This window comes from Ovis aries, chromosome 26, assembly GCF_016772045.2.
Source record: "Ovis aries strain OAR_USU_Benz2616 breed Rambouillet chromosome 26, ARS-UI_Ramb_v3.0, whole genome shotgun sequence".
Taxonomy (NCBI): Eukaryota; Metazoa; Chordata; class Mammalia; order Artiodactyla; family Bovidae; genus Ovis; species Ovis aries.
In genome coordinates this window covers 41,444,151-41,471,304 of record NC_056079.1, presented here as the reverse complement: position 1 = coordinate 41,471,304, position 27,154 = coordinate 41,444,151, and the positions used below count along the sequence as shown (strand labels likewise).

Here is a 27,154-nt window from a genome sequence, read left to right as displayed (position 1 = left end):
CCCCGCGACCCCCGGGGGCCGCCGCACACCAATCGAGGCCGGCCGGCCCGGCCCCCGCCCGGAGGGGAGCCTCGAGGGCGGCGGAGGGGCGGCGCGCCGCGCTCCCGGCCGGTCCCCACCGCGGCCCCCACTCGGGGCCAGGAATATAGACAAACAGCCCGCGTCCGACTCGCAGAGGCCGTGATGGGCCTGGAGATTCGGGAAAGCGCGTGGAGGGCGGGGGGGCGGCCGGGGCCCGAGCCCTCCTGACAGCGCCCGAGTTCCGTGTCTACACCGGCCTTTCTGTTTTGTCTCCCTCCTCCTGCAGGGGCTGTTTGCGGGGTGGGGCGGGGGGTTCGCTATGTCGGATGACGATTCGAGGGCCAGCACCAGCTCCTCCTCGTCTTCGTCCTCCAACCAGCAAACTGAGAAAGAAGCAAACACCCCCAAGAAGAAGGAGAGCAAAGTCAGCATGAGCAAAAACTCCAAACTCCTCTCCACCAGCGCCAAGAGGTACCCAAACCCCACCCCCGCCCCCCAAAGCAGGCTTCCTATTGCCCGCACGGCCTCCGGTTGCATTGGGTCCGCTTCCAGTGAGGGTAGCTTACACGCTCCTCAGGGCTTATGTGTTCATAAAAAGGGAAAAAAGGACCTTGAAAGCCCGAATTATTTCTCTCTCTTGCTGCTTCTGTTTTTACTTCTGATCATTGTCTCCATGCAGCTGTTGTGGCTTGCCTTCCCCGTATCTTGCTGCAGTTTGTAAGAATCCGCATGAGTGTTACTAGTGACCTCCAAATCTGATTTCAAATTATTTGTCCTGTTAATCACTAATCTGTGACCCTCCCCAAGACTGTCATCCCACTTAATTATTAATACCTGCCCGGACAGCTCTATCACGACGATTTCTATCTCTGTCTTACTGCCTTCTCACCTGTTGCACATAGGATCTCTCTTTGAATAGTGCTTTCTCCACACATGGCGTAAGGAATAACTAACTCACGTTAGCAGAGTGAAAAATTTAATAGATGGAGATGGATGTTTTCAGATGGGATTTAAAGAGATTTTTCTGATTTAGAGAGTTGAGGCAAATTAATGAGTCAATAAGTGATGTAAATTAGTTATTCTAGGCTGTTTTGGGGATTCTTTGTGTTTTTTTGAGAACCTCCACTTAAATTTCCGGGAAGCTCAAATTTTTTTTCATGCTGTTTTCTTTTATGCTGTAAACAAAACAAAAACACTTTTGTCAACACAAGTTGAATTCAAGCAGTAGCTCTTTTTCTTTTTTCTCTCCCTCTTATGTCTCTGATAGAAGTTACTTTTAATCTCCATCATCCTTCAGTAGTATCCTCTGATCCTCACGAGCCTTAGTCTACAGCAGATTCCTTGGAGCCTCCATTCCTTTTCATAAATCCGGTTGTCCAGTGTACAGTCATTAAACTTTAAAGTGGCAAACCAGGAAGATAATAAGGAATTGAAATGGTAGCTTAGGTAAAGATGTCTGTCTTAAAAGATCGTTAAAAAAATGGAACAGGAGGCTTTAAGTCTCTCCACTGAGTAGTGAGCCAAAACTTTTAGTTAGAAAGTTTGTCCTGTCATTTTCCCTGAAATTTGGAAAGTTGATAAAATGCTTTGGTGACCTAAGCACAGGAGATGAAGAAAAGACTCTGGCTTACTGTAAACAGTGTATATGTGTAGAGTTACGTGGCAAGGTGCCTTGGCAAGATTCTCATTTTCAGCGAGGTTGTTTGATCGCATCTCAGCTTCCCAGGAGTCCTGAGCGGCCCTCCGCTATCAGCCCTGTGCTGGTTCTCCCCAAGCCTGGCATCTCCCCTGCCTGCTTTGGATGGACCCTTCTCTTCATTCCCCCTCCCTTTTTCTGGGCTCTCTGATCCAAGCTGAGGGCAGCTTTTGGCCTGACCTAAGGCAGAATATTTGCGTTAGTTCATTAGCACTTTTATATTTTGCTGGATTACCCTAGTGTCCAGGAATATATTTGGGGATAAAGGCACAGGTGTCAAATATAAAATTGTCTGCTTTATGTAAGCAAATTAGAGACAGTTTTTTTTCTTCATTAGACACAATTTGTCCATTTATGCTACGGGAGTTAAAAACTCATTTGGAAATGCCTGGGAAAGAGATGGTAGGTGTAAAATAAATGAAAGGTGGGACGCTTCCAACAGTAATTTTATCAAATTAACATCAGCTTTAGCTCCCTGGGAATCTTGCTGAAAGAGTGGCTGTTACCATAAAGCAGAGCTGTGGTTAATAGTAAAGGTGAAAAAACAGAGGAGGCCTCATATCCACAGAAGAACAAGGGGAAAAGAGGTCACTGGGACCCTGTAGCTGCTGGTCTGGGAAATTGATTTGGAAGGTAGGAATAGAATTGGGATGGGCACATATACTAGGAGATGGAAAGAAAGAAGCCTGAGTTGGCCCACAGAAGGTTACTGAACTGCATATTAGAAGGAAGCTGTTGGTTTTTAGTCCACAGCTGAAGGAAAAGCCCCCACTGCTGGTGGACTGGATAAGAAATACTCCGTGGAACATGTGTGGATTACTCTTAGAAATCTTTTCCCAGTATTCTAGAAGTAGTATGAATGTTTGCTGTAGAAATGAAGTGGATAAAGCTGTCTGGTATCTTTTTTAGGTATTAAAGAAACAGCTCCCTTTTCGGTGAATATTTTATCAGAGAGATTGGATTGACAAGGAAAATTTATACCAGTTGTGCTTAGGGGGAGGTGATTTTTGCCCCTGTACATAGGCCTTAACGTACACAGCCACTGTAGTAGATGCAGGTAAAGAAGCGGGAATCCCAGGATCCCAGCTTTGCCTGACATACAATAATGAGTCAAACACCAGGGATGCCAAGGGCCCAGAGCTGATAGATGATTGACAGCAAAAGAATTGAGCAGGACACAGATAAGTAGACACCAGAGATAGCAAAGCCCTTTCTACAGTGAGCCAGATTTGCAGGGGACAAATGTCCTCCACTCGGGAAAGTTTACGGAACTTCCCTAATCACCACCCCCAATCCGAAGTAAATTTCTCTTGACTTATAAATGAAAAAAACTGCCTTCATAAACCTTTTGCAATCGCAGCTAGCTAGTCCTGTCATCCTACCCTCAACACCTTTGGGAAGGGAAGAGCAGAGCATCCATTAGGATTGATTGCTTTTAGACTGTGTGTTTTTTACTCCTGTATTGCCTATGTGGGATTTTTAAATTGTAGCATAGCCCTTTAGGGCTTGATACGATAGGGGCGGGAAAGGTGGTAAAGACAGCAGGCTGGGTCTGGAAGGTGGCGGAGGCTTCACGGCCACAAACTTTGGTCTGAACTGATGCTCTGGGCGCCTAGGTAGGCCGAAGACAAAGGCCGGCCCGGAGTAAAGGCCGGGCGGCGTCGGCCCGGGGCGGGGGATGGGCTCCGTGCAGTGGCGGGGCGCTGCGGGGAAGGGGGGACGGGAGCCCGGGGGCGGAGGGGGGGGGGTCCCGGGTTCAGAACCCGTGCGGGTGCGGCCGGGGCCGCCGGGGAGTGCGGGCCAGCGGGGCGGGCCGGGGGCCGGGCCCGGTGCACCTTGCGGGCCGCGGGCGGGGTGTCCGGGCGGGGCGCGGGGGGCCGCGGCCGGGCCGCTGCTGTGTGCGCCGCGGGCGGGGCCCTCCGGGGGCGCCGCGCGGCCTGCGCCGCCCCCGCCCGACGGCCCGGCGGCGGGGCGGTCAGCGGCCATGTTGGCTGCGTCCCGGGCCGCGGGCGGCCGGAGGGGGGCGCCGTGCGGGGCGGGGGCGGGGGCGGCGGGCGGGCGGCTGCGGGCGGGAAGCCGGCCGCGGGCGAGGCGCTCCAGAAGGGTCGCGGCGGCGGCGCCGAGCGGGAGCCGAGGGGCGGTGCGCGAGGCGGGCCTCGAACCCGGGCGGGGGGTTCAGCCCTGCGCGCGGCCGCCCTGACGCGCTGTCTTTCTCTCCCCTCGCCTCCCGATCCAGGATTCAGAAGGAGCTGGCGGACATCACTCTAGACCCTCCGCCCAACTGCAGGTGAGCGCCTCTCCCCGGTCCCCGCTCTGAGCGGTAGGTCTCCGCTCCCTGTTGCAGACTGCTGCTTTTGTGCCTTGGCCGGCGGTTGTGGGCCGCCGACCCCGAGCTCCCGCCGGAAGCCGGCCGGGCCGGGGCCGAGTCCGCGCCGCCGCGCGCCGGGTCGTCCGAGGGGACCCCCTCATGGCCCCCGAGGGCGGTGAGCCCTGGACGCGTAGGGACGTTTCAGTTCAGAAAGCTGCCGGCTTTGTTCTTCAAGCTGATGGAGCCGCATCTTCACAAGTTAGGTTGTATGCATTTTTGTGTTGGACTTTGGGCTGAGCGGTTCAGGATGTAGTTTGTGGCTTTGATAAAGAGGTTTTTACTTTATTTCATAGATTTTAACTCTTCCGTAGAGATGTTTTTCCTCAAAATTGCATTACTCTGTGTGTATGTAATGCGTGTTTCAGTTTCAAAACAATTTGATACACGCTTTTGAAGGATTTGGTGATGACTTGATTTAAAATGGCCGCTTGGCTTTTGTTGGGTCGAGGTGGAAGACTGGATGATTTTACTAAATCAGCGTGAAGTGACGGAGGACTTGCTGCTGCTGCGAAGTCGCCCCAGTCGTGTCTGACTCTGTGCGACCCCGTAGACGGCAGCCCACCAGGCTGCCCCGTCCCTGGGATTCTCCAGGCAAGAACTCGGGAGCGGGTTGCCATTGCCTTCTCCAGTGCGTGAAAGTGAAACGTGACAGGGAAGTCGCTCAGTGGTGTCCCACCCTCAGCGACCCCGGGGACTGCAGCCCACCAGGCTCCTCTGTCCGTGGGATTTTCCAGGCAAGAGCACTGGAGTGGGGTGCCATCGCCTTCTGCGACCAAGGACTTAGGTGCTAGAGATTAATTATTCAATTCTGTTACTCCCACAGTCTGAAAATTAACTGTAACAGTGAAGCTGATTCTTAGTTCTCAGGATTGATAATTGGAATAGGATGTGGTGTTTTAGAAGTGTACTGAACTTACATGGCATAGGAGGAAGTTGTTACTAGCAGATAACAGTGGTGATAAACACAGAATTTAAAATGCGCCTGTGGAAATATTCAGGTTGAAAAACTAAAGGGAATGTTTTGCTTATGAACACTGAGCTTTCTAAGCTATGGTTAATAGATTAAGTGGGGAAAGCTCTAATACTGCCGTTTTCCTAACATGTTCTTACAGTCGGTCAGGTGTGGGGTGTTGCTTGGTAAAATCTTGTCCTGTTTTCTGAGTTTAAAATGCCCTTAAACTATAGTTTGTAGCCAGTTAATCGTTCTGGAGGATTTCTCTCTTGGCTTTTAAGAATCTTTTCAGACTGTCTTTCTGCGCAGTTGAGAAATGGGCCAGGCTTAGGCCTGGGATATTTTCCTCTTTCATCTTGGTGGCAGCCTCGTTGGGCTGGAGGCCTGTGGCTCAAGGTACGTCTTCTCCCGTCCTTATCACCCACACATCTGATATCACATCTCTTCCATGCGTGTCTTGTGCGTTCAGACAGCTTTAGCTGATTTAGGTACCAAGCTTTTAAAGCATGACTTCAAAACTAATAATGTTTATCAAGGCATAAACTGCTTTATTAAATTTACAGTTTAAAATTGTAAACAGTTTGAAGGTTTTCATGGGATTAGTCATTTTCTTTAAAAAATCAGTTCTCAGTACACTTTAGTTTCCAACCATTTTAGCTGAGTTCCCGTGCGAGAGATTTGTGTTGCTCAACATGTAGAACTTCTTATCCTTGGAAAACCTTCCTAAGGACCTTTCAAGGTGAAACCTCTGACCATTAATCACTTGGGCACGAGGGGAAGCCCCAAACTGGATGGATGTTGGGTTGTGGGTGGTGGGGACACCAGCTTTAACATGCTTAAACATTTTGAAAGAATTTCTCTTCAGTTTCAGAGAAAACACAAGACATTTTTATTTTGGGAGGGACATGTGTATTATGTTGTCTTTCAAAAGTAAACACTGCCTTATTTTTCTGAAGGTGTTTTCCAGTAGGGCTGTTTAAGTACCATGAACTGTGATTTCTACTTTTGGTTGGTTTACTAGTGTTACTGACAGAATGTTATACAATACCCCAACAGTCAGCTAACATAAACGAGTTTGGTTTTAGGTTTTGTGTTGGTACCTTATGGGATTGAATCATTTACTATTTTAATGTACATTGTTATTTGAGATGGAAATGGATAATTTAAAGCTACTTTTTGAAGTTCATGTTCAACTCTTTGTGATCCCATGGACTGTAGCTCACCAGGCTCCTCTGTCCATGAGATTCTCCAGGCAAGAATACTGGAGTGGGTAGCCTTTCCCTTCTCCAGGGGATCTTCCCCACCCAGGGATTCAAACCAGGTCTCCCGCATTGCAGGCAGATTCTTTACCTTCAGAGCCACCAGGGAGGCTGCTGCGAAGTCGCTTCATCGTGTCTGACTCTGTGTGACCCCATAGACGGCAGCCCACCAGGCTCCCCTGTCCCTGGGATTCTCCAGGCAAGAGCACTGGAGTGGGTTGCCATTTCCTTCTCCAGTGCATGAAAGTGAAAAGTGAAAGGGAAGTGGCTCAGTCGTGTCCGACTCTTCGGGACCCCATGGACTGCAGCCCACCAGGCTCCTCTGTCCATGGGATTCTCCAGGCAAGAGTACTGGAGTGGGGTGCCATCGCCTTCTCCGACCAGGGAAGCTAGCTTCCAATTAAAATGTGTGAATTAAGTGATAAAGTGAATGTATGGATGTTTATTTCTTTATAATGTTCTTAATGTTACTCAGCATGAAAACTTGATAGCTTGATTCTTAAAAATTTTTAATTTCGACAATTGTAAACTGCATTTTGAGTTAAATAATTAGCTTTCAATTAATGTATATTAAGCTTTTGTAGAACTTCCTTTTTTCAGACACTATTGAGTGTGTGGCTTTAAAATTACCTACGTTACTTTATTAAAGTATAGTAGCTGGCACATAGTAACCTTTCAGTCAACCATTGATTATTGCAAATCAATGGGAGAATTGCTTCTCCTGAAGGTGCACTGGATGTGTTGAGTACTTTCAGCACTTGACAAATACATGTGAACTTACTGAGCTTCCAAACCTGTGTGAAATGCAGTTTCTAACAAAGTTATGACTGAGCACATCAAGCTAAGCCCTCAGCGTTTTATGTTGAAGAACGGAATGAGGGCTGTATTCGATCGGTGGTGTTGGTTTGTGTGCTGCTGTGCGACCCCGTGGACTGCGGCGCCCCAGCTTCTAGTCCTTCACCGTCTCCCTGAGTTTGTTCACATTCATGCTCATTGAGTCGGTGATGCCGTCCAGCCATCTAATCCTGTCACCTCCTTCTCCTGCCCTCAGTCATTCCCACCACCAGGGTCTTTGCCAGTGAGTCAGCTTTTCGCATTTGGTAGCCAAAGTATTGGAGCTTCAGCATCAGTCTTTCCAGTGAATATTCGGGGTTGATTTCCTTTAGGATTGACTGGTTTGATCTTGCTGTCCAAGGAACTCTCAAGAGTCTTCTCTTGCACCACAGTTCGAAGGCATCAGTTATTTAGCGCTCAGCCTTCTTTATGGTTTAGCTCTCACGTCTGTATGTGACTACCGGGAGAACCGTAGATAGCTTCGACTAGATGGACCTCTGTCTCAGGTTTTTAAAATGCTGTCTAGATGTGTTACAGTTTTTCTTCCAAGGAGCAAGCGTTTTCTAGTTTCATGGCTGCAGGAACCGTCTGCAGTGATTTTGGAGCCCGAGAAAATGAAACGTCACTGTTGCCACTTTTTCACCATCTATTTGCCATGAAGTGATGGGATGGGATGCCACGATCTTAGTTTTTTGAATGTTGAGTTTTAAGCCAGCTTTTTTGTTCCCTTCTTTAATACAGTCAGTGACCTCAAAAGTATTTTAAACTGTATTTTTAAAATTACTGTGTATTGCCATTTAAATGAAATTCCTTGGTATCTCTGAACGATTACGTTTGTACGTATAAATACGGTCATAACTCGTCTCCCAGTTCATGTACTGTGCTTTTGGTGAGGCTTTTGCCCCTACATTTTGGCTCTCACTCATTTAGAAGAAGAATGCAGTCTTAACTACTGTAATGATTTCCTAAAGCATTGGATTGTAAAATGATGCCTTTTAGATAGCTGGTGAACTCTGGGCCCCCAGAGTCAGTTTTGTAGCTGTTACGTTCAGCCTGAGGCTCAAGCTTTGCTAAACTGACTAGTTATAGCTACATAACTAACCTGTATCCATAAATGTCTGTGGCCTGTATGTCTGCACATAATAAATGACACATTTTGTGCAAGTCCTTTAAACTTCAGATTTCTCTTATTAGATATATCAGAATTTTAAGTAAATACTCATTTAGTGCCTCAAAACCTAAAAATTAAGATTTGAGGCAGGGTGCTATCTAGGACAAAGTGTCTTAGAGAAGTCATTAAACATTTCAGGCATGTATGAATAATAAAAATAAAATTTCATTTTATATGAGATGACTTTATTACATTTTGAGCATTATTTTTCTAAGTATATAAACCCAACGAAGTCAGTGCTTTTTATTTTGGGGGGAGACCTAGAATGAAATCAGATACAGTGGTTTTAAAGTTTTACGGCTACACTTACCCTTTTTTTAATATGATACAAAGGCTAATGTCAGGAGCGTTAACCATAAAGCAGTGTTCTCAGCCCTCTTTTCCTCGGTCACTGAAAGGGCTGGGCCCCTGGCCAGCCTGCCTCAGGGTGTCGTACAGTTCATGTGAGATTGAGGGCTTCCTGATTGCGTTCTGCGCTGACGCTATTGGAGCTGCCCACTGAGCCCCCTTTACTAGCTCATCTTTTTTCCTAACGTTGCGTTTTGTAGCTTGTATTCTAAGCACAGTTTTAGGCTGTTACTTGATTGTAAGAATGGATGTTTTTGAGAGGCTGAGAGGCAGAAGTTGTGGAGTAAAGAGTGGAAGATACTCCTGGTGGTCTCCTCTGCCCTTGCCCTTACAGAGGTGCTCTGGGTCAGCACTGATGGTGTCTGTGACTTTACATGTTTGTATTCTGTTGGTTCTGTAAAGTCTCCTGGCGTTGGTGGTAATAATAGTGAGATATCAGTTTAGAAATCCCAGACTGCTAAGCTTGGACTGAAAAGAGATGACCCTCTTCTTACAGCAGTAAAGGCCGGTCATTTTGCCCAAGCATGTTTTGTGTGCTTGCTTGGGTTTAAGAAACAGGTTCAATAGAAGTCTTCCTGTACCAAAACCCTGTCTCACCTTACCTGCTGAAAAATAGCCTTCCTTGTATGTATCTTTCATTTATCTGTTACCTGTCTAAAAGTGAATTGTTTCCTAAATGAGTAGGAACTCTTGTGGGTGTTGTGCTTCCCAAAAGACCGCATGTGTAAATTGTAAAACTATACTGCTGTTGTTCCCTATAAAGCGGAAAAGAATTCCTGTGTGACCCAGCAATTCTGCTCCTAAGTGTTGTCCCAAAAGGGTTGAAAGCAGGGACTCTGCATTGAGTCGGTGTTCATAGCTGCTCATAGTAGTCAAAACGTGCACATAACCAAGTGTCCATCAGCAGATAAGTGGATAAACAAAATGTGGCCTATCCGTATAATGGAACATTTTTCAGCCCCGAAAAGCTGTCCCCACCCGCTGCTGCACTGCACAGCACATGGGATCTTAGTTCTCCCAGGGAAGTGAGGGGTGATCGAACCCTCACCCCCCTCAGTGGAAGTGAGAGTCAGCCATTGGACTGCCAAGGAAGCCCCGTGGAATGAAGTTCTGATTTGTGCTATACACCATGAATGAGCTGGAAAATAAGCTAGACAGAAGGACAAACATTATTACATGATTCCAATTACATGATGAAATAATTAGAACAGGCAGATTGGAGGGTTCCCAGGGGCAGGAGGAAGGGAGAATAGGTAGTTATTTCTTAACAGGGGCAGTTTCTGTTTGGGGTGATGAAAATTTGGCCAACGGATAGTGGTGATAGTTGCATGGTGTTGTCATTGTAATTAGTGGCACTGAATTTTACACTTTCAAGTGGTTTAAAATGGCAAATTTTGTGTTATATATTTTACCACACTAAAAGAGGGAAAAAAAAAAGACTATACTGCTGTTAAAATGTCGTTGGCATCTTAAGGGAAAATTGCCGGCGGTTTAGGAGGCAGCACTACAGTTTTTTTGGATTTGTGTAAAGGAATGTTAGGTTCCTGTCATAAACCTTGAGTGCCTGTCACATGTGGAAAGTCATTGCCTTCAGGGACTTCATTGTTTAGGAATCTTGGTGAGAGGCGCACATACAGATTTTGGGTTGTACTTGGAAGTGTCAGTAGTGCTTGGAAAGTAGTATGTGCATGTGACATTATTTTAAAGGTTCAGAGGAGTGCGCTATTTCCTGGTGTGAGGGTTTGTGTCTGGGGCCGTGCAGGAGAGCAGAAGTGAGTGGGGAGAGTGAGGGAGCCTGTTGGGGGAGAAGGGGCGCCTGTGCAGGCCCATGGGGTCACACAGGAAAGCAGCCAGGGCGCTGCTGGGCGCCAGGGAGCCAGCGTGTGGCCAGGGGCTTCCCAGGGGGCTCTGTGGGGAAGAACCTTCCCGATGAGTGGGAGCCATGGGTTCCATCCCTGGGTGGGGAAGATCCCCTGGAGGAGGAAATGGCAACCCGCTCCAGTATTCTTGCCTGGGAGAGCCCATGGACAGAGGAGCCTGGTGGGCTGTGGTCCACAGGGTTGCAAAGCGTTGGACGCAACTTGACAACTACACAACAGCAAACGAGGCAGTGGGAAGGGGTGGGAGAAGCGGCGACGAGACGCGTGCTCCTCAGGGTCGCCCCGAGGCTTCGGTGTGACTTCCTGGTGCTGGAGGGTTGCCAGAAACCCTTCAGACCAGAAGTATGGTCCAGTTAGAGCTGAGCATCCAGACAGAGAAGCAAGGGCTGCGTGGAACTTCTGCCGCAGGGTCCAGGTGGGAGGGCAGGTGGGCCTGGGAGGGGGACAGGTGGTGGCCTCAGTGGAGAGGGGAGAGCAGCGGAGAGTACTGGAAGCACAGACCTTGGCCCCTGATGGAGGTGTGGGCAGCTTGAGAGGGCTCAGGGGTCCGGGAGGACGGCGGTGCCATGAGCACAGGCCGGGGAGGCCAGGAGATGGCTCCCGCTCCCGGGGAGAGTGCTTGTGGACCCCGTACACACAGCGTACACACAGCGCCGAGCGCCCTGCTGCTCCCTGCCGGGCGTCAGCCAGGACTTGCATGCTGATGGTACACTTAGGCTTGTTATCATCAGCTGTCGAGCTCTCAGATCTTCCTCACCTATTGAGATTAGGCAAGCTACACTTACAAACTGCCCAGAGAACAGCAGCCACGATTCCTGTTTTTATTCTGAGCCTACATATTTTTTTGCCCCAATTTTTTAAATCTGGAAACTTGGAAACTACAGAAGAGCTGAAGGGGTGTTACAGGGAGCACCAGCGCTCACCCGCGCGCATCAGCTGTCAGACTTCTGCCTGTGCTTTGCCTCCGTCTCGTCTCTACTTTGCAGAACAGTTTGGAAGTGAGCTGTGGGCGTTGGGACGCCTGTGTGTGGGGTTCTGTGCATTGAGTTTGCGGTGGGCTGGCGGGGTGCTGGGGCTGGGGCTGGCTGTGGGCGTCTCCCGGAGATGCGAAGGTGGGGGATGAGGTGCGCCCGACCGCCCGGGAGGAGGAGAGTTGAGATTTGCGCTCTGAGGGATGGGGGAGCAGCGAGGCCCTGGTCAACACAGATGCCAAGTAGGGGAGAGCTCCGAGCCGTAGGGGAGGGCAGGGAGGCTCTTCCTGTGGACTTGAGGCACGCGCGTGCGCTCTGTAGCCGGAGAACGGAGGCGTGAGAAGGCAGGAGAGGCAGCGGCGGGGTGAGCACAGTTTGTAGGGAAGACAGTAGGATCGGACCTGAGACGGGAAAGTGAGCGCTAGGCCACTGCCGTCGCGCCCAACCCTTTGAGCCCCGTGGACTGTCGCCTGCCAGGCCCTCCTGTCCACGGGCTTCTCCAGACACCCACACTGGGGTGGGTGGCCATGCCTGCCTCTAGGGGCTCCAGGGACCAGGGACCAAACCCCTGTCTCTCCTGTCACTGCGTGGGCGGCGGGCTCTTTGCCACTAGCACCACCTGGGAGGAGGGCAGTGGAAAAGCGTGTGTTTTGGAAGGCTGCTGGCCCGAACCTGATGGTGGAGGGGCCGTGTCTAGAGCACTGATGCCTTCGTGGCCCTCGGGGAGCACTCCAGCTGCTGGAAAGGCAGTACCCGCCCCGTGTTCTTCCGTTCTTTCCTGGGAGACTTGAAGGTCCTTGAGAGCAGGGATTACGTCTTTGCATCCCTACATTGTCCGAGAGAGAGTAAACAGTACACATTTGTTAAATTAAAACACGAACACAGAACCCCAACTTGAGTCTGATGGTTTAATGGGATGCCCTCATTACCCTCTTCAGAAAGTACTGGAAAGAGCTGGAGAGACGGCCGTCGCAGTTTACAGCTATCCATTGCTGGCAGTCTTTCCGAGGTGGCATCCATCTGTCTTGGCAATTTTCACCTTCCCGGCATTACAGAGGAACTCGGGGGGGGGGGGGGGGGGGGGGCGGGGACGAAAGCCAGTGCTGTGGCTTGTGTGGGAAGATGTATGCGGAAAATGCTAGTACCTTTGTTCATGGGTTTTGACTTCAAAAGATTACTGTTTGCCAAGAAGTGAGCATGGGTTTAGGGGTGCTGAGTAAATTGGGCTTCCCCGAGCGGCTCCCTGTGCCCAGAGCCTTTCCTGAGTGGGGTGCGTGCAGGTGCGGGCAACGCCGGAGGCCTCTGACGGAGCCCCCAGCACCGGCGAGTGAGGCGGGGCTGCGCAGTGAGCCGTGCTTGCTCTGCCCCTCCCGTGCAGTCGTGCCCTGAGTGAAGCAGCAGGCCCGGTAATGCTGTCAGGGAGTGCTCCTCCCCCCGGAAACCCCCTTCTGCAGAGGTGAGGCTCTCCGCAGGGCTCCTTGCTGGAGAGCTGCTATCCGGGAGCCGCCCTGTGCGGACAGCTCCTTGCTGGAAACGTGCCAGTGACGGTGGGTTGTTGCAGAGGCCCTGCCACACTTCATTGTTGAATCGCGGAGTCATGTCCCACTGCTTGTGACTCTGTGGACTGTAGCCCACCAGGCTCCTCTGTCCATGGGATTCTCTAGGTAAGCATACGGGAGTGGGTTGCCATTTTCTTCTCCAGGGGATCTTCCTGACCAGGGAATCGAACCCACGTCTCCTGCATTCTGGGTGGACTCTTTACCACTGAGCCGCCAGGGAAGCCCTGTGCCACACTACGTAGCTTATGATAAACTTGCAGGAGGCCAAGGTGATGTCTCCGTCAGGAGGGCCCTGTTGACTTTGCGTGACTGTAAGTTATCACTGGGTTCTGTTACCTGGGCAGCATACTGTTCGCTAATACTGTAATTACAGGGGGTGCAGAGCTCTCCTGGGCCAGGCCTAAGCTGCTTTTTTGGTATTTTGGCGCATCAGTCACCTTCCCTGGTGGCTCAGATGGTAAAGCGTCTGCCTGCAACGTGGGAGACCCGAGTTCGATCCCTGGGTCTGGAAGGTTCCCCTGGAGAAGGAAATGGCAACCCATTCCAGTATCCTGCTTGGAAAATCCCATGGATGGAGGGGTCACAAAGAGTCGGACACGACTGAGCGACTTCCCTTTCCTTTTCCTGAGGAGGAGCATGGACTCGAGACACAGAGAGTTGAGGTGTGTGCGCTTGGGAGAAGCCAGCTTGTAGAGGCTCTCGGAAGCCTCCAGCTCACCTGGAGAGGAAGGCGCGAGAAGAGGGCCAGGCTGAAGACTCGGACGCCTTCTAGACAGAGGTGGTGGAGGCAGGAGGAGAAGCCAGAGGAGGAGACAGAGAGAAAGAAGGAAAAGGAAGAGACGGGGGTCAGGAAGCAGCGAGGGGGAAGAGTTCTGGGTGGCGTGGCCGTCAGCTCTGAACAGTGCCGCTGCGTGGGAGAAGCGGCGACCGGCAGGTGTCTGTCGGGTTTTATGCACCTTCACGAGGCAGAGCCAGTAGTGGGGCTGACTGTCGAGAAGGAGAAGGTGCTTATTTGTGTTGCTCTTCCCAACTAGCAGGTTTCATCGTGTTCATCCAGGGAAGTGGGTCAGTGTTGCCAGATGTCTGCACTAGTGTGATTGTTCTTGACATTGTGTCTGTTATTTCTCTTGGGAGGGGGTCTGCCATTTTCAGTGAATTCTCAGGATGAGGGGGGTCCTTTTCCCTCCCTCCACGAGAAAAGTTCCCGCTTTCCTAGATTCGAGGCTGTTGTGATCGTTGCGGCTAACACCTGTGGCGTGGATGCCACATGTAAACAGTGCAGAGGTTCAGATGTTGTGTTTTGATAAATCCCTTCTGGTGGACTTGGTTTGAAAATACTAGGTAGTGGGTAAATTGGAAAATCAGTGAATTGCTGCTGCCATCCTTAAACTTCCTTACCTGCTTTGATTTGCAGTGGTTCGTGCTCTTCATACCTGTGGATGCCCTAGAATAAATGGGTTTATGTGTTTACTTTTAACACAGCGGAAGTTATTCACCATAGTCGATTGTTTTTTCAGCCTTTTAAGGCTGACTGTTACGTTGTCTTACATGGAATGTACCTGGAACTCCAAAGATCTTACAAGCATCACCTTTCCAATCATCTTCCAGTCCTATTTTATTAATTTGTTTCAGATTATCCCAGGCACTCTTGGGGCTGTGTCACTTGGGAATTGAAAGTGACCCTTTTTCTGAGGTTGATTCTCAAGACACATACTTGTAAATTGCACACCATAAGCCACAGGCAGTAAGACACCTGGAGTCACCGCTGCGCGTGGGTAATAGTTTCATATAAGACAGTGCAAACGTTGGTCTTCCCTGGTTCTCCCCATCAGAGCCCCATGTTTAAACAGCAGTTACGCAGAGAAACAGACGCCAGGTTCCCATTCCGAGTTGGAGCAGGGGTGGGGGATTGCACAGCTGTCCTAAGGCGTCTGGTTGTTGTCTGTTTACTCACCTCACTAAAGTTGTCAGTCAAAGCACTAGCTCCAAAATACACTGTATTTCATTGACATTGTTCCACTGTGTTGAAAAGTGGAATTTTGGATTATGATTGATATTTTTCACTTTTTAAAACTGGCAGAGGTCATTATAGTAAATGAGTATTTGGAGGAGAAATTATTTATGATCTCTCTTATTCAAATAATTTTGACAAATGTGTAAGGTAAAACTGACGACACAGAGCCTGCCTTCACTTGTACGGTGGGGAGCTTCTGCCTTGTGTCCCGGTGCGGGCTCGCCTTGTGCGGCGAGGCGTCTGATTTAAGACTGGCTCAGGTCGTTTGTCGGTCTGCCGGTCAGTTCCTCAGCAGTGTCTGACTCTACGACCCCGTGCCTCCCTGGTGGCTCGGATGGTAAAGCGTCTGCCCGCAAGGCGGGAGGCCTCGGTTCCATCTCTGGTTCGAACCTGAGAAGGAAATGACAACCCGTTCCAGTGTTCTTCTCTGGAGAATCACATGGGCAGAGGAGTCTGGCCTCCAGTAGATGGGGTCGATTGGGTAAGTTAGTGGCTTAGACCACCTGGAAGAGTGAGAGCAAAGGTCTGGGGGTCGACGACAGAATAAAGAACTTTTCTGGGCTGGGAGACGACATTCAGCTTGTTCAGAGTATTTGTTGGCGTCACAGAAGCATTAGGTACTGGCAGAGGAAGACAGACAGTAACTGTGAAACCACAAGGGTTTTGGTTACTTTGCTCCCCCAGTAACTTAAATTTCTCCTGCCGCCACTCATAACCCTTCCTCCTTTATGGAGATGTATGTCAGTGTCAGGAAGGTTACTGGGATTGGCTTTGTAAAATTTTATTTCTTAGCTGAGTCTGCTAGAACACATTGATCCTAAAGAAAAGAAGATGGTTAAAGTGGTAACCATCAAAGATTCTGAAAGAAAATGTTTGTTGCATAACAAGCACCCAGGAGGATTTTATATACACACACACACACACACACACAAACATGAGAGCGAGCTTTTCCTCTAACCTGCGTAACCAGTTGGGCAAATGTGCCTTACGTGCTGATAGTGATGTGTGAGCAGAGACTGGCAGGAAAGGCAGCAGCGCCTTATATTGCTGATAGGATGCGGTTCTGCTTTGGCCTCAGTCCTTTCCTGAGTGACCCTTTTAAGGAAAGTCCTCAGAGTGCATACATTTATTTTTCAGCCTGATTGGCAGGCCCCCAGAAACAGCCGCTGCTTTGTAGCTCAGAATACTGAGATGTTTTCACATCCAAAATGCATTTCTTATATAGTAAACATTGCCAAGGGGTTCACAGGTGGCTCAGTGGTAAAGAATTCACCTGCCATAGCAGGAGATAATGGGCTTGATGCCTGGGTAGGGAAGATTCTCAGGAGAAGGAAGTGACAACCTGTTCCCTGGAGAATCACGTGGACAGAGGAGCCTGGCCTGCAGTCCGTGGGGTCGTAGTGAAAGAAAGTGAAAGTGAAATCGCTCAGTCGTGTCCGACTCTTTGCCACCCGGTGGGCTGTAGCCTGTCAGACTCCTCCGTCCGGGGGATTCTCTAGGCAAGAATACTGGAGTGGGTTGCCATTTCCTTCTCCAGGGGATCTTCCTGACCCAGGGATCAAACCAAGGCCTCCCGCCTTGCAGGCAGACGCTTTACCGTCTGAGCCGCCAGGGAGGCACGGGGTGGTAGAGTCAGATACAGTAACTGACCAGCAGCTTGGCAAATAATCTGGGCCAGTCTTACACCACACACTAGGGCGCAGTTCTCGTTAGAACCGAAGTTTGAAGTCGGTTCTTGTTCTTCCCGGCCATAGCTGCTGGGCGCTGTGTGGATGTAAGAATTTCTGTTACTGCCGTGTGCTCTGACTGCCTTCAGACAGACTGGGAGGAACTCCTGTCTTACAGTGCTCGCGAGTTAGAATGCGTGGTTATGGAAGAAGCCCTGAGAAGTTACCCAGGTCAGTTGTCGTGACGGGGACTCTGGGGCTTGGAGGATTGGATGTCCCCTTCTCTCTTTCTGTGGCCTGTTCACTGTGGGATGAGTGGCGTTTCATTCACAGGTGACAAGTACTACGTTTGTCTTTTTCCAGGGCTCCTCTTGAAACCTTTCTACAGTTAGAGGTCATAGTCCAACTCTCGTAGCTTTCCAGAGGTTAAACTTTGGAACCTGGTAGGAAGCCCCTCCAGTTCTGAAGCTTCTCTGAGGTCGGGCCAGCCCATGCAGTGCGATGATAACACTTGTCGGCTGACCTGGAGGTGCAGGAAAAGAAATGCTGTCTTGTTGTTTAAAGGGCCAAGTCAAATCTTGAGTCTTAATGACATAATGCGGGCTTAGTCTGCCACTTCCTTTCGGGCTGAAATCTTCACAGCTTTGCTCTGGCATTTCTGGCTTCCTTAGTCCTTGCTGTGCACCCTCCCTCCCCCCCGTCCCTTCAGAACAAAAAAGTTAGCCAGTTGGGGGAAGTTTTCTGTTTGTTCTGAACATGTTCACTTGAATCAGAAAGGTTTGTGACGCTGGACTTGTGAGGAAAAGACGTAAGTGTGAGTCGCTGTCGGCTGAACTGTGAAAGTGTGGTTCGTTCCCCAGCAGATGTTCACCAGGCCCAGTAGGTTAGTGAGTTATGTTCCTTGAATGACTTTTTACAGCATGTGACACCCTGAATACACGTGATTTGCATCAGAAGAATTGTCTGCGATAATGACAGATTTTTGTTTGTTCCAGTTCAATCTTACCACTAGCTTTGCAAGTGTCTTGAGGCCTGGCACGGTTGTCAGTGCCGAGCTGGGGTGCGCGGGGTGCCCCCGCCTGCCTGGCACAGCTGTCAGTGCCGAGCTGGGGTGCGCGGGGTGCCCCCGCCTGCCTGGCACGGCTGTCAGTGCCGAGCTGGAGTGCGCGGGGTGCCCCCGCCTGCCTGTGTCCCTGGGGCCCGTGGAGCGGTCTGCAAGTCTCTGCGCCGAGTCTGCCGCAGCGTCCTCCAGCCGGCGGCCCTTTGAGTTAAAACGCAGCTGTGTTAGGCTGTTCCACCCCACACTCAGTTGCTCGTCCTAACATATCTGGGCACTTCCTGTTGCGCCAGGTACATGAGATAGAGCCGTGGGACAGTGCTCGTGGAGCTTACGTGCATGCGGAGGAGGAACAAGTTAAAAACGTATGAAACCGTTCTCATCACAAGAAAAACAAGGTTTTCTGTTTCTTTAATTTTGTGTCCAGTATGAGATGATGGATATTCACTTACTGTGATCATCACTTCGTGATGTATTCATAAGTCAGAACGTTACGCTGTACACCTTAAACTTATGCAGTGCTGTATGCCTATTACTTTTCAATGAAACTGGAAGGAAAGTGTACAAAAAAGCAATTTTAGGTAGCAGTACTAAGAAATTAAGAGTAATGGCTTAACTAAGAGTAGTGAGTGACAGGGCCAGTGGGAGCATTGGTTGATGCCGGTTGGGAGAGATGGCCCCGAGTGATGACAAGGAGCCAGCCACGAGAGGACGTTTTTAAGCCCAAAGACAACAAATAGAAGCCTAGACATTATGCATGAGGGTCTAGAGGAGTAGGAGGTGAGGTGGGCAGCCGTCAGATTGTATTGATTTCAGTAGAAGGCCATTGGAAAGTTTTAAATAGAGGAATGGTCTATACCACCGTGATCGGCCTGCTGCTGCTGCTAAGTCGCTTCAGTCGTGTCTGACTCTGTGCAACCCCATAGACGGCAGCCCACCAGGCCCCTGTCGCTGGGATTCTCCAGGCAAGAACACTGGAGTGGGTTGCCATTTCCTTCTCCAATGCATGAAGGTGGAAAGGGAAAGTAAAGTCGCTCAGTCGTGTTCGACTCTTTGCTACCCCAGGGACTGCAGCCCACCAGGCTCCTCCGTCCATGGGATTCTCAAGGCGAGAGGACTGGAGTGGGGTGCCAACGCCTTCTCCAATGATTGGCCTAGTAGTCTCACACAAAATTTCCAGCTCATAAAAAGAGAGCTTATGGAGTTACTCTTTGTAAATACCCCTGTTGTTTTTTGGGTTTTTTGCCTTGTGAACAGATTCACGGGCATTTCTTCATGTAGCTTTCTGTTGTATCTGGATGGAGTAGCTCTGTCGTGCCTGCTGTGTGGGTAGCTCTGTCATGCCTGCTGTGTCTGGACATCTTACATCTGGAAATTTCGTAACAGTGAGAGATGTGCCGCCCAGAGTCTGTGTCTGAACCCGCGAGGGGCCGTGTCACGGCGCTCCGCTCGCCTTTCTGATGCACCGGGTGGGTGAGAGTGACTGCCCTGTGGCATCTGCATAGCTGACAGAAGCGGCTTCTTGGTTGGGTCTCTCCTGCTTGCCCAGCTTCCAGCTGAAGGGTAGGTGGCGTGGGGCTTCTGGGGGGAAGCCTCAGGACCTCGGCCTCTCTCCCCAGCAGAGCAGGGGCCGCAGACAGAGCTGGGCCGGCAGGCAGTGCAGCCCCGGTGGGCTGGGCACAGCCTGCTGGTCTCCCAGGCCCGCCTCAGTTCCCGCGGCCCTTCCAGGCTGGCTCTCGCAGCCGGAAGCGCCACGTCTGTGCCATGGACTGTGGGGCAGCGTCCTTGGCTTGGTAGACTCTTCGGTGGAGTGATAGTTTGCCCTACCTTTTAGTTAGTGAAAGTGGAAATACTGGAACTAAAAGGGACATGTAGGCCAAACACAGGTAGTATTACTAACAAATTGGTTACTGTTCTAATCATTCTCAGGTGTGTGTTTGAAACTTTAGCTACTGAAATTCTGATGTTCTAGAAATGACCTGTAAAATGTAATTCCAGCCTATTTAATAAATGATTCCAGGAGGTTTGGAGTTGGCATTGATAAGAAATTACATAATTTCTTACAGAAGAGTAGGTTTTCTTACTGAAGAAATGGTCCTCGTGATTTTTTTCGACTGACCTAATAACAGCTAAGTTAGGAGGCCTCTAGGAAATTTTCACTTATTTACCGTTATAGAAAAAATTACACACTTAGAATTTATGCATGTCATCCAAAATTTTTAAAAGGGGCACAATTTCAGTGCAAATGAAACATGGGTATTTTGCTCGAAGGGAAGCTACACCGATAATACAAAATAATCGATACAAAAACGCTTCAAGTTTTTTGACTTTTAAATGAACTGTGGTAATTATACTATAAAATGAATGGATGTGTCCAATATTCTGGGTATTCACTTTATGCAAAATAATGAAGGAACAGTGTGAGAAAGCCTGATTTATGATACTCTGGACAGCTCTTTTTAAAAAATATTTGTGTTTTTGACTGTGCTTGGTTTTAGTTGTGGCATGTGGGATCTAGCTATCCTGTTCAGGAATCGGACCCCAGGCCCCCTGCATTGGGGAGTGCAGGGTCTCAGCCACTGGACCACCAGGAGAAGTCCCCTGGACAACTCTTTATAGAGTTCACATACGTATCATATCTTGTTCAGCTTCTTTCTGCCTCATACTCTGTGCTGTGGAGATTTTTAAAATAGCTTAAAATTTAGTGATGATAGCAGCTAACACGTCAGTATGATTTTTATTCCCATTGTAAAGATGAGGAAAGAGAAACTTAAAATGGTCAGGTAGCTAGTCCAAGATCACTTGGCTCTTAACTGGGGGAGCTGGTGTTTAGGCCCTGGCCCATTAGAGCCTCCTCCCTAACCATCCTCTGAGTTAGACCTCACTTCACGATACTGCCCATTCAGTTTTTACTCAGCTAAGCTGTGTAGATTTAAAAAGACGGGGCTATTCACAAGTTAGCCCTGACTTTGTTTCATCAGGCTGGCCATTTACCCCTCTGTGTGTTCTCCAGCATAGTTTAATCACCAGTGCATTCCTCTTGAAGAGCCTGAAAGACTCGGGCTGCCCTTCGGATTCAGCGCCCCCATTCTTTCTGAGGGCCGAGCCGGCTCTTTGTTGCGTCGTGTGGCTGTCTGTTTCCGAGCGCGGCTCTGCAGCGCCCGGCTCCGCGGGTGTGGTGCGTGGCGTGGTTTAGTTGCCAAGTCGTGCTGCAGTCTGCCAGGCTCCTCTTTCTATGGGATTCTCCAGGCAGGAATACTGGAGTGGGTTGTCATTTCCTCCTCCAGGGGATCTTCCCGGCCCAGGGATGGAGCCTGGGTCTCCTGCTTTGCAGGCAGATTCTTTACCGACTGAGCTGTATAGAAATCCCTCACAGGCTGACTCCAGGAGGCCTGGCTCCTGTTCGTTACTCCCCCTCTGTAACTTGGCCACATTCCTCTCACTCCCCGGTGCATTCCCGCTCCAGTTTCCATCCTTACTGTTCTTACAGCCCAGACGGAGGTGATTCATCCCTCGCAGCGCTCTCATCCGTGCCCTGTAGCACTTCATAGTCTCCTCTTTACAGCATTGATCACACTCGGTTACCGCTGTTTATGTTTTCTTTAAGACCTGATTGCTTTATTTCTCGGGCTCCTCAGGTGGCGCAGTGGTGAAGAATCCCCCTGCCAGTGTGGGAGACACAAGAGATGAGGGTTTGATCCCCGAGTTGTGAAGACCCCCTGGAGGAGGGCGATAGTCCACGAGGTTGCTAAGAGTAGGGTATGGCTGAACACACACGCACTTTTTATTTCGTGAGCCCAACACCAGGAGACGCCTAAAAGGTTTGATTCTGAAACAAAATACTGATTAGCAGTAATTGTATAGATGTTTCTTTAGTCACTGAAGAAATTATAGTCAAGTTGAAGTGATGAAACCACAGTCAGTTTTAATCTTTCATGGATAGAAATAGGACTATTTCTGCTACTTTGCATAAATGTAATACATATCTCTAAGATTTTAAATATAGGTTTGGTTTTTAAGAAAATAGACAGTGTATCCAGTGATTGAAAATTCAGATCAGAAGGAGAAAATGGGATTGTGACTTGGGTGCTTAGCAGTGCTGGTCGAAGCATTGGCGGGTGAAGGCGTGGAAGTCGCTGCATTCTGTTAAAAGAGGTGGATGTGAATGACTTTGCAATAACATGCTAAGAGTAGCAGGCACCGTCAGGAAAAGAATCAGGAACGGCGCGTCCTTGGCTGTGCTGCGTCTTTGTTGCTCCTGTGCGGGCTTTCTCCAGTTGGCCGAGTGGAGGCCCGTCTTGGCTGCTGAGCGGTGGCTTCTCGGGGTGTGCACTTCAGCAGCTGCGGCCTGCGGGCTCAGTGTGGCACGCGGCCTCAGTCGCCCCGTGGCACGGGGGGATCCCATCTGTGTCCTCTGCTTTGGCAGGTAGATTCTTAACCACTGTGCCCCAGCGAAGTCCTGAAAGTTACTTGACTAAAATTGTAAACTGAGCATTTATATGTGTCTCTGTATGTATAGCACTGAGTTAGATTGTTTGGAGATAGATGTTCTCAGCATAAAATGGCATAGAGCAGGTCCTGAGCTGGACACTGTATACTAAGGTTCATAGGACAGGACTGTTCAGTGTTTTCTCTTCATCATACCTTCCTTCCATCCAAGCTTTCTGTCCTGTGACGGCAGTGATTCCCCGTCGTGCCTCTGACCAAGCACACCCGGGGGCTGGGGAGCCCAAGCCCGCCTTCAGAGCTGAGGGTGGAGAGGAGGGAAGAACCCCAGCAGTCCCACAGCCTGAGCGGGGCAGATGGGGGTGGCCGGCGGCCTGAGGGGCAGCCCCAGCCTCGCTGCTAGGGGCTGACAGGGAGGATGGGGGTGTGGAGGGTTCACGGGCTGGGGGCCTCCATGGAGGGGGGCTGGGGCTCTGGAAGGCTCTGCCCTGAGAAGGGAAAGGGTCTGAAGAGGGCTGACCTATTTCTCAAGGTTAGAAATGGGGCCTCGCTTGTTCTCCCCACAGGCTGCATTACATCCCTACATGTGCTCTTTTGTATAAATGAGATCCATCTGAAAGAGAAGCAGAAAAAGGCGTAGGAGAAACCCGGAGCTGGGTTCCAGGAAGAGGCGCCCGGACTTTGCCATCACTCCAGACATGCCTGGCCTGCCCTCCCCTGCGCTGCCTCTGCGGTGGCCCGCCGGGGGTTTGGGCTCTAGAGTAATTTTGAAAACAGTTTTGCCAAGAAAATATCTTTGGGAAAATCGTGTATGTATGCTTTGTGAAACTCGTTCTCTGACCCTTGAGAAACCTTTGTTTTCTGCGCCTTCCTTCCTCTCCCCGCTCTCGGTCTCTCTTCCTGATTTCTTTCTGGGGCGTGATTGACATGCAGCACATTGCCTTCAGGAAGACGGCGCAGGGACTGGGTGTTCGTGTGTGTTCTGAAATGATCGCCACAGCAAGTCCAGCTAATGTGTTACCATACGTAATTCCAGATGATTTTCCTTGTGATGAGAACTTCTGAGATACCCTCTGCTGCTGCTGCTGCTGCTGCTGCTAAGTCACTTCAGGCGTGTCTGACTCTGTGGGACCCCACAGACGCGGCCCACCAGGCTCCCCCGTCCCTGGGATTCTCCAGGCAAGAGCACTGGAGTGGGGTGCCATTGCCTTCTCCACTGAGATCCTCTCTGCCGGCAGCTTTCCGCACGCGGTGGTGCTGACTGCAGCCTCCGCGCTGTCTGTGGCCCCCGTGCCTTCTTACCGAGAACTTGTGTTTTCTGCCGCCCTTCACCCAGTCTGCTCTGTCTGTGAGCTTGGTGGTGGGTGTTGGGTTCTACGTGTCAGTGAGATCACGCGCCGTCTGTCTGTCTCTGGCTGACTTGGCTCAGCATCGTGTGCTCAGGTCCACTCACATCACTGCCGGCAGCTCACCGCAGGCTTTCCGCGGCAGAGTAGTACTGCTCTGTGTGTGTGCTGGCGCCTCTTCGTGCCTCGCTCAAGGGGGCACGTGGGCGGCTTCTGTACCCTGGCTGTCGTGAAGAGTGCCGCAGTGGACCTGGGGTGTATTCAGACAGTCCCAGAAGTGGGATTCCCAGGTCAGAGGGTAGTTCGGTGTTTAGTTTTTTGAGGAAGTTCCATCTTCAACAACTGTTTTCCTTCCCACCAACAGCGCACAAGGTGGAACCCTCTTCTTTTTTAAATTGAAGTATGGTCATTCACAATACTATGTTCCAGGTATACAACATAGTGATTCAGTATCTTTGTGGATTATGTTGCATTGAAAGTTACCACGTGTAATGGCTTGTTTCCTGTGCGGCCCAGTACATCCTTGTTGCTTATCTCCTGTATACATGGTGATCTGTGTCTTGACCCCACACCCTAACTCCCCCCATGCCCCCCTCCCAGCTGGGAGCCCCTCACTTGCTCTCTGTGTCTTGACCCCACACCCTAACTCCCCCCATGTCCCCCTCCCAGCTGGGAGCCCCTCACTTGCTCTCTGTGTCTTGACCCCACACCCTAACTCCCCCCCTGTCCCCCTCCCAGCTGGGAGCCCCTCACTTGCTCTCTGTGTCTTGACCCCACACCCTAACTCCCCCCATGCCCCCCTCCCAGCTGGGAGCCCCTCACTTGCTCTCTGTGTCTTGACCCCACACCCTAACTCCCCCCATGCCCCCCTCCCAGCTGGGAGCCCCTCACTTGCTCTCTGTGTCTTGACCCCACACCCTAACTCCCCCCATGTCCCCCTCCCAGCTGGGAGCCCCTCACTTGCTCTCTGTGTCTGTCTATTTCTGTTTTGTTACATGCGTTCTTTTTTTTTTAGATTCCACATGAAAGTGATAACTGGAATATTTGCCTTTTTCCTGTCTGACTTATTTCACTAAGCATAATACCCTGTGGTCTGCCCATGTTGTTGCAGATGGCAGAATTTCATTCTTTTTCATGGCTCAGTAATAATTACACTGTGTACTGTCCATCTTTATCCCCTCTGTTGATGGACACTAACGTTGCTTCCATATCTTGACTCTTGTAAATAATGCTGCAGGGAACGGTGGGGTACATGTATCTTTTCGAGTTATGGCTTTCTCCAGGTCTGCGCCCGGGAGCGGGGTTGCTGGGTCCTGCAGTGGTTCTTAGTCTCTCAGGGACTCTCCACCCTGCTCTCCGCAGTGGCTGCCCCGCTTTACGCCCACTCACGGTGCCTGAGCACCGCCTTCCTCCACACCCTCACCAGCACTTGTAGACTTTCTGCGGATGGCCGTTCTGATGGGTGTGCGGTGCTGTCGCGTCGTGGGTCTGGTTTGCGCTTCTCTGATGGCTGGTAATGTTGGGCGTCTTCTGGTGTCCCGTTGGCCATCTGTGTGTCTTTGGAAACGTTTCTGCGCAGGTCTCCTGCTCACTGTTTCGTAGCGGTTTTTTTTGGGTCCTGAGTTGTATTAGCTGCTTATTTATTAGCGCCATCGATTTCTTAGACGCTTGCTCTCTGGACCATGCCTGGGCCACGCTTCAGTCTAGCTCAGTGAGCCCTGCAGGATGGTCTTCAGTTTTATTCTCAGCTCTGTGTGTCAGGCCTTCTGATATCCCCTTGACAGGACCGCGGGTGGGTGTAGCGTCTCAGCCGTCAGACACTGTAAATGGATTCACGATCCACAGATGTCAGTAGTCTAACTGCCCAATTCCCGTTACACATGCAAAAATAAAATCACAAATAACGAAGTGACGTTTACACCAGTCGGGGATGCTTTGTTTCTGGCAAGCTGAAATCATCTGTTGAGTCTGAAAACGTGCTGAAATCTTCAGGTTTAGAAAATGGACAGAACGTAAGGAAGGGCCGTGTGACTGAACGTTGGGGTGGGACGTTCAGGTTCTGGTCGTGTGGTGTCTGGGCTGTGGGCACCCTCACTGCTCCGCTCCGCTCCATCCACCAGTGTGGAACCTGCCCCTCGTGAGGGTGGCCCTGCCAAAGGGGTGTGTGCTGCCCCCACCTCCCCCCCCCAAGAGCAGCAGGGGTGTGTGCTGCCCCCATGCCCCTGCCCCCACTGAGAGCAGCAGGGGTGTGTGCTGCCCCCATGCCCCCTGCTCCCTGAGAGCGGCAGGGGTGTGTGCTGCCCTCCTCCCCCGCCCCGAGAGCGGCAGGGGTGTGTGTGCCTCCCCCCCCCAAGAGCAGCAGGGGTGTGTGCTGCCCCCATGCCCCCCCCCAACTGAGAGCAGCAGGGGTGTGTGCTGCTCCCATGCCCCCCCTTGCCAAGAGCAGCAGGGGTGTGTGCTGCCCCAACCTCCCTGAGAGCGGCAGGGGTGTGTGCTGCCCCCCTCTCCCCAACCCAGAGCGGCAGGGGTGTGTGCTGCCCCCCTCTCCCCAACCCAGAGCGGCAGGGGTGTGTGCTGCCCCCATGCCCCCCGCTCCCTGAGAGCGGCAGGGGTGTGTGCTGTCCCCCCTCCCTGAGAGCGGCAGGGGTGTGTGTGCCCCCCCCCCCCCAAGAGCGGCAGGGGTGTGTGCTGCCCTCCTCCCCTGCCCCGAGAGCGGCAGGGGTGTGTGGCGCAGGCCTCGGTTGGAGCGCGGGCTGCCCCTGGGCTGTGCCACTGGAGCAGCAGAAGCAGGAGCTCCTGTGAGGCGGTTGCCGTGGGGCAAGCTTTGCTTCAGATGTAGAGAAATCATCCAAAATTTAAAGCGTCTGTATTGGTGGGCACTGTCAGGCCCATTCTACAGACGATAGAGTGAACGCACGGGTCCTAGGTGGTGAGTGAGCGGGGGGCTGAGGAGGAGCCCAGGCCCTCCGGCTCAGGGCCCATGTTCTCCACCCTTCCGCTTTGTTACTGCCTAAGACTGTCTGTGTTGCAGGTAACGAGAGTTCAGTTTTAATGCATTCAAATAGAAAGGGGTTGCTATAAGGACACGCAGGTGTGTGACGTCCTCAGTCTGACCTGGGACGTTCTGGGCGACAGCGGAGGCAGGTCCTCGCCCTCCGTCCCGTCTGTGCTGCTCTCTGCGCACGGGCCTCGTCTTTCTCACACCGCAGGTCGCTGCTGCCTGACCCCCTGCCTGCAGCAACGGCACTGTAGGGACTCAGGGAGAAGCTGCCTTTTTTTTTTTGGTCCAGTTCCAAAACTTCTGGGTGAGGGCCCAGTTAGTGCTGTTTGATTGACTCCTGGACCAACCAGCTAGTTTGGTCACTGGTCCAAATAACACCAGTGTTGATGGTTAATTTAAGAAAATGGAAGGAGTCCGTCCATTTGGTTCCTAATAACCGGCTGTTGAGGTTCCTGGGCACTCTGCGCCCCCTGAGGATGGGACCGTGCCAGCCACCCAGCCGCAGTGTCTGGGAAATGGTCGGTGCTCAGATGTTTACCAAGTGGGGAAAGGAATAAGTGAATG

The 27,154-nt window shown here is 51.0% G+C and overlaps 1 protein-coding gene across 1 annotated transcript in view; it reads left to right on the top strand.

Annotated features, from left to right (window-relative positions):
* Window positions 1-27,154, top strand: part of UBE2E1 (ubiquitin conjugating enzyme E2 E1) — a 68,072-nt gene that overhangs the window by 751 nt on the left and 40,167 nt on the right. The window contains exons 2-3 of the mRNA XM_027962725.2: window positions 308-492; window positions 3,954-4,004. Of these exons, the coding sequence (XP_027818526.1) occupies window positions 341-492; window positions 3,954-4,004 (203 nt within the window). The 5' untranslated portion in view covers window positions 308-340. The remainder of the gene's footprint in view (window positions 1-307; window positions 493-3,953; window positions 4,005-27,154) is intronic.